Source organism: Aegilops tauschii, chromosome 2 (genome assembly GCF_002575655.3).
Source record: "Aegilops tauschii subsp. strangulata cultivar AL8/78 chromosome 2, Aet v6.0, whole genome shotgun sequence".
NCBI classification, from domain to species: Eukaryota; Viridiplantae; Streptophyta; class Magnoliopsida; order Poales; family Poaceae; genus Aegilops; species Aegilops tauschii.
In genome coordinates, this window is record NC_053036.3 from 628,464,734 (window position 1) to 628,474,366 (window position 9,633).

A 9,633-nucleotide genomic window follows, 5' to 3' on the forward strand; every position below is an offset into this window, starting at 1 on the left:
GGGACGTTCGGAGGTGAGAAATGATTAGAGCGTCTCGCAAAATGCATCATGTTTACCACGCCGGTGTCGACACATGATCCATCTACTGCCTGGTAGAGCTACACGGATATATCTATATGCTACTGCCTTATCGATCGTGTGGGTGCAACGCACTCATCATTTGCCTGGCCATCCATGCACACTCACCCTCCTCACCGCCTCGGCACCACTACTACCTGTTTTTTTTTGAGAGAAACTTCCGATCTATTTATAGTCAATCATGGCAATAGAAAGAACGCCAGAGATAACAAAAATTACAACCAGGTCCGTGCACCACCTAGCGATGATTACAAGCACGGGAACGAGCTGAAGACGCGCCACTGTCATTGCCCTTACCTCATCGGAGCCAGGCAAACCCTGTTGTAGTAGACTAGTAGACAGTCGAAAAGTCATCGTGCTAAGGCACCATAATACGAGTGCACCAGAGCAACAACCATGGCCGATGAAGGATCGAAAGGATCAAACTTGTTATTAACACTCAAACGAAGAATGGATCCAAACAGATCCACCGAGGACCAGAATTGACCAAATCCCGCGAGATCCGACATACACACACCTCACACGACCTCGAACGACACTAGACGCACCATCGGGACGAGGATAGAACATGGGAGACATTATTCCTACTAAGGGACATCGCCACCACTACACATCCCAACCAAAGACGCTGAAGCTAACAAGAACGAACGCGAGGTCCCTCCCGCTGGCGAGAGCCCGAGGTCCTCTGCACTCACATGGCCCAAAGATCATCAAAGATGGGACGGACCGGCGGTGGCGCCGACAGGAGGAGGAAAGCCTAAGCTCGATTACATCTAGAGTTCCATGTGTACATGAACAATGTTGATGGATTTCTCCCCCAAAAGTGCATATGGTGGCCGAGCTTCACGGATCCCTTTATGTTCTTTTCCAGTGAAAATACTATTTCCACGCCTAAATAAAATCTGAAAAAGCTATACACATAAGCTTATATATTTGCTACTGCTGTGGTTTCAATAGAACAATAGTTGGTGGGGCACGTTGAGAAAACATGAGAAATCGCTAGATTTCAACGTAACAAGATAGTTAGTATCAGCATACTGGAAGATGTTAATGAGCCAGCTACAAGCCTAAACACTGGGTCCCCGAGCTGGTTTTCTAATACAGTTTTGCTAAAGCACATCTAGATGTGCCATAAATATTGCACATCTAAGTCATATGTCATAAGAAGTTCAGCATATACAATGGAAGGAGGCCAGGTCACCATAGATTTGATCAAGGTTTCCCGTCCATTGTTTTTTTTCTTTTAAATCGGTTTCCCATCCCTAGTTAATCAAGCTAGCTAGGTCGGTTGGCGATGTAAAAAAACAAAAGCTAGGTCGGTTGCCCTGTTGTGTTCAAGCCGCGCGTCCGATCGTACGTGATCTATCTTGTTTTGTACCTGCTATATAAACCTTTTGTGTCCAGCTCGATTTCCTTCGGCTTCGTCGAGTTCCGCCGCCGCTTAGCAGTCGTCGATCGATCTTGGTTTCGGCGATGAGCGGACAACGAGCTCCGTCGCTGGAATCCGCAGACATTATCCGGGAGATCCTGCTCAAGCTGTCCACCAGGGACGTGACCCGCTGCCGCTGCGTCTGCAGGCTCTGGTGCAATGTCGTCGCCGACCCCATCTTCGGCAGACTCCACGCCGAGGCCGAGGTCGCCGACCACGTCCCCGCCCCGCCGGAGGCCTTGCTCGTCATGGAGAGCCGCGAGCACGGCAGGTCCGACGAGGCCAGCTTCTTCTGCGTCTCCTCGTCGAAGACCACGCCCATGCCTCGCCGCGTCGCCATCCCCAGCGGCTACAGCCTCTCCAACGTCTGCAACGGCCTCCTATGCTTCGCCCTCGACTCCATCTCCGATGCGCCGGCGTTCATCAGCAACCCTGTCACCGGCGAGACGGCAACACTCGCCAAGGCGCCTCCCTTCAGGATCTGGGAGCGGGACCCAAAATCTATCATCACTTCGCCTTGGGGTTCAGCCCTTCCACCAAGGAGCACAAGCTGTTCCGCTTCTCCTCCTTGGCACCATACGATTGTACTATCTTAGGGAACCCGATCAAAATCAACCAGTGTGTGTGCACCTTAGGCGGTGGCGCTGGTAGGTGGCTCGAGTGGCGCCAAGGATCGTGCATTTTCGGCTCCTCCCTGGCGCGCACCTTGCCCCCGGTGCTCGTCGACGGTAAGCTATACTTGGTGACCGAAGGCCGTCCTAGCGGGATCCTGGTGGTCGACGTGGCGACCGAGAAGCACCGCATATACCCTCTCCCAGTGAGGGTCAACCTGGAACATGATCCCTTGGATCTGTTGGTGAAGGCCTTCGAGATGAGCGGGCGGTTATGCCTCGCCGTAAAAGTGCCCGGCTTCCCTCCGACTCTCCAGTTATGGGTTATGTCTCTGCCACCGCAGGACCAGTGGGCCGACAGTGACGACAACAAGTTGTGCTGGGATTTGCACTACAGCTTCACCGCATACACCAACAATAAGGTACCGACTAGCGTTTGGTTTGGCAATGGCGAGAAGACGTTGTGCGTCAGGCAAGGGGATGTCTTGTTCAAGCATGGCACGAACTACAAATGGAACATTTTGGGGGGTTATCGCCCCAGCTTGCTCTCACCTCTCCTTGGTGACGCCACCATCAGTTTCGTACGCGGGTGCAGTGAAACAACCATTCGAGCACAAATTGTTGCTTGCACTGTGCCGACAAGAATGACAACATACTCCAATTTTGCGGCAACCATCAAAACATTTTTAAACGAGGTCAAGGGGGAAGTTCTCTCTCCCTTAACTTTTTGTAGTTATTAGATGACTTAAGTGAAAACATGAGGCAATTGCCATTGCTCTATGAGTCTCTCTCAGCATCAACACATCTCTTCGGCACAGGGCCGAACTCGCCATGAACATTACTAGTTACATTATTGCCACTTTTAGCTTTCCTATTGGTAGTAGTATATTGTTTTAGCCATTCTCTATTAGTGGAGCTCATGGGGGAATTGTCTTTCCCTTTTAGATGTATACATGGGTTGGAAATGTTGTGAAATGACAATGATAACCAGTTGCCCTTTCATCTTGTTGCGGTCGATCATCTTGTGTCGCTAATCTTATTTTCAAAGAAGATAAGGAAAATTTGCCCGTCCACGAGACCTAATATATTTTTGCTGAATTTCAAACTTATGAAGGCATTTAGTATCAGTGTATTGAAAGATGTTTCTATCTACTTATCAAAAATATATTTAAATAGGCTATCAAGCCAGCTCGAAGCCCAAATAAAGCATGGTGCGTACTTATCGACATGGCGCATTTAGCAAATTTATCATCGAAGCATTTTCCAAACAGTGGTCAGCATCAGCACCAAAATTTCGCTGGATTCAGGTGACCATGAAGCTAACTAGCTTAGTTTCGTTCATATCTTATCTCCCAGTGTCAGCCACCAATGAAATTCCATCCATTTGCTCCTCTGTTTTGAGTAAAGTCGGGTCTTCAGGTTTCTGTCCAGATTCCATGCACCCACGGTTTTCTTTGTCTGAATCTTGCAATTCTGGTTTTCAGAGCTGACCGGGCCAATATCCGGCACCAAATTGCCACCTTGCTGGCATTCCAAACCGGCTTAGCTAAACAAAAAATGGTATGGTCTTTCGTGACACAACAGATTCATGTGCCACTTTTTGGTACTCTGGGACACGTGCATGGTGATGACAAGAAACATCCTTAGCACACAATCCGCCTGATTGACAAGAGGAAAAAGGGAACCTTGGCTGTCAGATTGCGATGTTTAACTGAATTTCTGCCTGTGTGCAGTGCAGTGCATTGTGCATAGAAGCAGAACCCTCAGGTTGCGTGAATTGCTGTTCCCTGCCCACTTCGATTTGGCAAATACAGTTTCCTGTGCTGGGCCCTGGCCGTTGGTTCGATAGCTGCAACGCTGAATCACTCCCGTCGGTCGTCTGTCACAGTTCATCAGGCCTTGTCAGTTGGCGTGTAGTATGTGGCCATGGCCTCATTTCATCAGGGGGGAGCTTAATTTTGGTGCCAAGAAACATTTTCTGCTCTTGTTAGCTTTTCTGAGACGCTGGCCCTTTCTGTTCACTCTTTTCCGAAGACGGCAGGGGAGTGACGACCTCAATTTTGAAAAACAAAATCAGTAACTTGTCAGCCTGGTTCTGATGTACTCAACCAAGGTTACACACTTGAGGCTTCCACACGCACGCACCTTCCCCTGATTCCCTCCTGTAGACATCAGACGAATGGCCGGTTTGTCTGCATCAGCGAACCCTGAACTTCAGGCCAATAATAATCTATTTATTGTTGCTAATGCAGGCTCATTATCCATATGTTGTTTGCTGCTGAAGCTACCCCCCAGCCTCCATTCAGGTCAAAGTCGATGGGCGAAAGGGTGGAGAGGTACAGGCCAGGGGGGAAGGCTCCGGCGCCCCACGTTTCCGGCGATGCGTGGCGCCGAAGCGAATTAATAAGCTTCCTCAGTCTCGTGGTGGGGCTGCAGCTATCGCTTAGCAGTAGCCCGCCCGCGCGTCGACTGGGGCTGCAGCTGCACCCGGCTAGCTTGTGATGGTCGCAGCCACCGGGACAGCAAGTCTGCGTCATGCGTAGTGGGCGCGTCCGGCCTCCGGCCTCCGGGACACACGACACGAGCAGCTAACCTGGCGCCGGCGGGCAGTGGCACATGAGAAGCACCACCAGACCAGGCGGTTGGCGTACTTGGGTTGCGCCTGACTGCTCTGCCCGGCAAAGGAAGCGACGTGCTCCCCTCCGCCTCCGGTGTGCCGTTGCTGCCCCCGGCTGGCTCGGTCAGCTGGGTGGATTGGAATGGCGTTCACGGTAAGCACCAGCGAAGGGACGTTCCGAGGTGAGAAATGATTAGAGCGTATGGCAAAATGCATCATGTTTACCACGCTGGTGTCGACACATGATCCATCTACTACCTAGTAGTAGTAGCTACACGGATATCTATATGCTACTGCTTTGATCGTGTGGTGCAACGCACTCATCATTTGCCTGGCCATCCTTGCACACTCACCCTACTTACCGCCTCGGTACCATTGCTATTTATTTATTTATTTAGCGCGGGAGAAACTTCCTATCTATTCATAGTCAATTATGACACTACAAAGAACATCAGAGGTAACAAAAATTACAACCAGGTCCGTGGAACACCTAGCGATGATTACATGCATTGGAACGAGCTGAAGACGTGCCGCCGTCATCGCCCCACCCTCATCGGAGCCAGGCAAACCCTGTTGTAGTAGACAGTCGGGAAGTCATCGTGCTAAGGCATCATAGGATCAGCGCACCAGAGTAGCAACCATGGCCGATGAAGAAAGTCGTAGATCGGAAGGATCAAACTTGTTATTAACACCCAGACGGAGACTGGATCCAAACAGATCCACCGAACACCAGCACATACCAAATCCCGCGAGATCCGACAGAGACACACCTCGCGCGACATCCAATGACACTAGACGCACCATTAGGGCAAGGACGAAACATGGGAGATCTTATTCCTACTGAGGGACATCACCACTACCACACAGTCCCAACCAAGACGCTGAAACTAACAAGAACGAAAGCGAGGTTCCTCCCGATGGCGAGAGGCCGAGGACCTTCACGCCTACATGGCCCAAAGGCCATCAGAGATGGAGTGGACTAGCGGCGGCGCCGACAGGGGGAGGAGGAAAGACTAAGTCTTTTCTTGTGGAGAAGGAAAGAGGACGCGGCTTGCCGCGATACCACTACTACTTGACACCAGTAAATTATACCTGCAATTCAGATAATCAAGTTACATCTAGAGTTTGGCATATTGTTATAATAGACAAATGAAAAATTTGAGGCATATGGCAAAATGTAAAACTAGGATAAAATGTGAGTCCTTTACCGTAAAAAATCTCTAAAATATATCGAGTATGTTTTGTCTAGGTGTGTTTTAAAGTATAGCACATAGCAATTTTTAATATAAAAGTAATAAGTAGCTACTGCTCTATTTATATTACTCAAGGAGTACTACGGCGAGCCGTAGATTACAAGCGAAACATATAAATTACATACAAGAAGATAGCATCCTTGTCACACTGCCTACCAATCTATGTGACAAAAGGTCAATGTCCTCGATGATGAGCTTCAACATCGTAATGGAGTGAAGGTCCTGATCTCTCTGAATGTTTTAGCATTCCTAGCATCCCAAAATTTTCAAAGGATAAATAGGAGAACAAAATGACATGAAGAGAGGTCAAATTGTTGTGTGTGTGTGTGGGGGGGGGGGGGGGGGGGGGGGGGAGACACCGAGTCATTGCGAAATTCCATCGGAGAGGGGGCATGGTGATGAATAGGTGATCCGAATCTCAATCTCCGGCGAGCTGGCACATCAAGGGCAATCGTGGTTGGGAATGATGTGTTTGTGCGCAAGAGTAGCCATGGAAACACCTTGATCTTGTTAGGAACATGCAAACCCCAATTATTTGCAACATTTTGGTCCACCTCGGCTTCTCGCACAAGAGGATCATAGGCCCTTCGAGTGGAGAAGGTGTGACCCCTGATGAGGAGATGAGAATCCATCTCCGCCAAAGGCGTAAAGGTCGGCAACACAGACATAAGTGAGGCCATTCTAGAAGAGTCTAGAACAAAACCTAAGTAAAGAAGTTAGGAGAGTCTAAGAATAAGTCTAGAACAAAGTAAAAGTGTGTTTTAATTTTTTTTTATAAAATGACCATGGAGTTTAAGCCCAACCGTTGAATACTAGTACCGGTGGCAGAATCTGGTGTGGTAAAAAGAATATCCAGCGATCATCAACACTCGGATCTGCCACCTCTCTACCCTCTGATTGACTTCATCCAACGGTTGTTATTTAAAGCTATTCGTACGCTATATAGAGGTATAGATTTGACGCGTGACAGAAACTCGGTCATATCACATATGTAAACGAAGGGTGGTTGAGTGCAAGTTTGAGCTGAAAATTATATGTGTACCTACAATGAGACGCACGTGGAAAAGCACGAGCCCAAGATCGTGTGCCTGAGTTCTCAACAAGCAAAAAAAAAGAGCTTGTGTGCCGAGACCAATCAAATGTCACGAAAAAGATGAAAGCGCTATCATATCACCAGATAAGAACTAATCAGTGGTCTTAATCTAGTTAATAGTGTCATAAATATCTCTGTATCACTCTTTGCAGAATTTTTTTCTTCTGAATCATAGTTCACACGTGCAAATTCGCAGGGGCACCCACCTGCCAAGCCCTGCCCCCCCGCTCGATTTACCTCGCGATTCACGAAATAGTTGAATCCCACACGCTGGCACAGTAAAAAAAAGAAAAACCCTAAAAAAATTTAAGTTTCAACGATGAAACTTACGATTTTTGCATCTAAAATTGCCAAGTTTCAACAAGTTTCAGAGATATAATTTTAAGAATTTTTTTCCATAGGTCATAGACAGAAAATAATTGATTTTTATCAGTCGCTCTTACTAAGTTGAACATTGAAACTTAATATATGTTTTCAAAAGTCATCAAAATATATTCAAAATGGATAGTATTTAAAAGCACTGGTCGCGAGAAACACAAATATGAAAACAAAACTTAATTTGAAAATTTTATTTAAAAGATATAGCACTTTGAATCTCGGAGCCAAAAAAAAAGCGGACACGAGGGACATGAGTGCCACCGCACTTGCGTGTAGCTAATCCTCATCCCTTCACACCAGCAGAGCGTTCCTCATCATTCACATTGAGATGGTGGATGGATCGTTTGATTTTTATTTCCCGGATTTACATACCAGTCTATCTATGTTGTGTTGTTGTGTGAAAAGGAAGAATAGCGAAGTTGTAAATTAATGTGCTTCATTTGTTCAAGAAAACAAAAGAAAAGGAAATGTTCTAAAAGGTTAATTAAGTGTAGGTGATCTGCTCTCATGAAAATGATACAAAAGCAAATGTTTAGGCTTACAAGGTAGTCCCCCGTGTTATCGTACCGCCCCGAATCCTCTTTCCCCGAGACCCATTCTTTCTCACAGTCGATGAGCTAACCATATGATCCCTGCTCGAGAAACCAAGCTCGCTGTACTTGGCGACACTATCATCTACTTGTTCTACTAATTTTGCTACCGGTGGTGTTCCCACCACCTTGTTCGTCTTTCTCACTCCATTGACCTTGTCTAGACCGAAAATTCTAGTCACGCTCATTTGTATAGCATTTTTCAGCTACATGTCATTGAAGATGCACACACGGCTTGGCCCTTCCTCGCGTGAAATACTTATCTCTACCGGTCACCTGGATCTACTTTGACTCTCCATTTACGGTATAGGGTCTCCTTCACCCCTCGTCCCTAAAATAGTCCGCGGCTTCAGTTGACCCCTTTATTTCCCCAATAAAAGTTTGGATATTGTCCATATGTTGATGTTGCTTAAGGATAAGCAGGAGGAGAGGAAGATACCGCTCATGTTCATGGATGGTAGCATAAGCTGTTGAACACATTGTTAGGAAGTAACTAGAGCTCACCCCCCCCCCCCCCCCCCCCCCTCCCCCCCCCCCCCCCCCATCAACCAAAGCACTATCTAGTAGAGCAAAATTTCAGCATATTGACAATGCTTTTCGCTTCTCACACAGTTTCAATGTTCATTCATTATTCGGATATACTCTCTCTCGCTCACCCCACCCACATACGCACACCATGTTCTTTTCTCATGCAAGCATCAAGACGGCTAGGGTTATAGTTGTCGGTTAGCAAGGGATTCACGCAGACTAGACATTTTGCAGGAAGAGTGGGAATGGGCAGCCATGATCCAAGGAAGACCGTGTCCAAAAGTCAACAATGTACAATTGTTGCAAATGAGAGGCCGATATCCAAGGATGAACTAGCTAAGACGAAGGGCACTATGCAGGAGGGAGGGAGCTGGAGCTGGAGCCAACAATAGGGTTGGTGGTGTTGGGGAACGTAGTAATTTCAAAAAAAAATCCTACGCACATGCAAGATCATGGTGATGCATAACAACGAGAGGGGAGAGTGTGTCCACGTACCCTCGTAGACCGAAAGCGGAAGCGTTAGCACAACGCGGTTGATGTAGTCATACGTCTTCACGATCTGACCGATCAAGTACCGAACGCATGGCACCTCCGAGTTCTGCACACGTTCAACTCGATGACATCCCTCGAACTCCGATCCAGCCGAGCTTTGAGGGAGAGTTCTGTCAGCACGACGGCGTCGTGACGATGATGATGTTGCTACCGACGCAGGGCTTCGCCTAAGCACCGCTACGATATTATCGAGGGTGGATTATGGTGGAGGGGGGCACCGCACACGGCTAAGAGATCCAAGAGATCAATTGTTGTGTGTCCAAGGGGTGCCTCCCTCCCCGTATATAAAGGAGTGGAGGAGGGGGAGGGGGGTCGGCCACCCTAGGCGCGCCCCATGAGGAGTCCTACTCCCACCGGGAGTAGGACTCCCCCTTCCAAGTGGGAGTAGGAGACGAGAGGGAAGGAGAGAGAGGGGGAAAGGAAAGGGGGGCGCCGCCGCCCCCCCCCCCCCCCCCCCCCCCCCCCCCCCCCCCCCCCCCCCGGCCTCCTTGTCCAATTCGGACT

The 9,633-nt window shown here is 48.4% G+C and overlaps 1 protein-coding gene across 1 annotated transcript; it reads left to right on the forward strand.

The window, feature by feature from the left end:
* Positions 1–1,551: 1,551 nt before the first annotated feature.
* LOC109746064 (F-box protein At5g65850-like) lies at positions 1,552–3,967 on the forward strand. The gene is made up of 3 exons (XM_020305180.1): positions 1,552–2,029; positions 2,143–2,540; positions 3,857–3,967. Exons 1-3 carry the CDS (start codon positions 1,552–1,554, stop codon positions 3,965–3,967), a joined length of 987 nt encoding a protein of 328 aa, XP_020160769.1.
* The last annotated feature ends 5,666 nt before the right edge of the window (positions 3,968–9,633 follow it).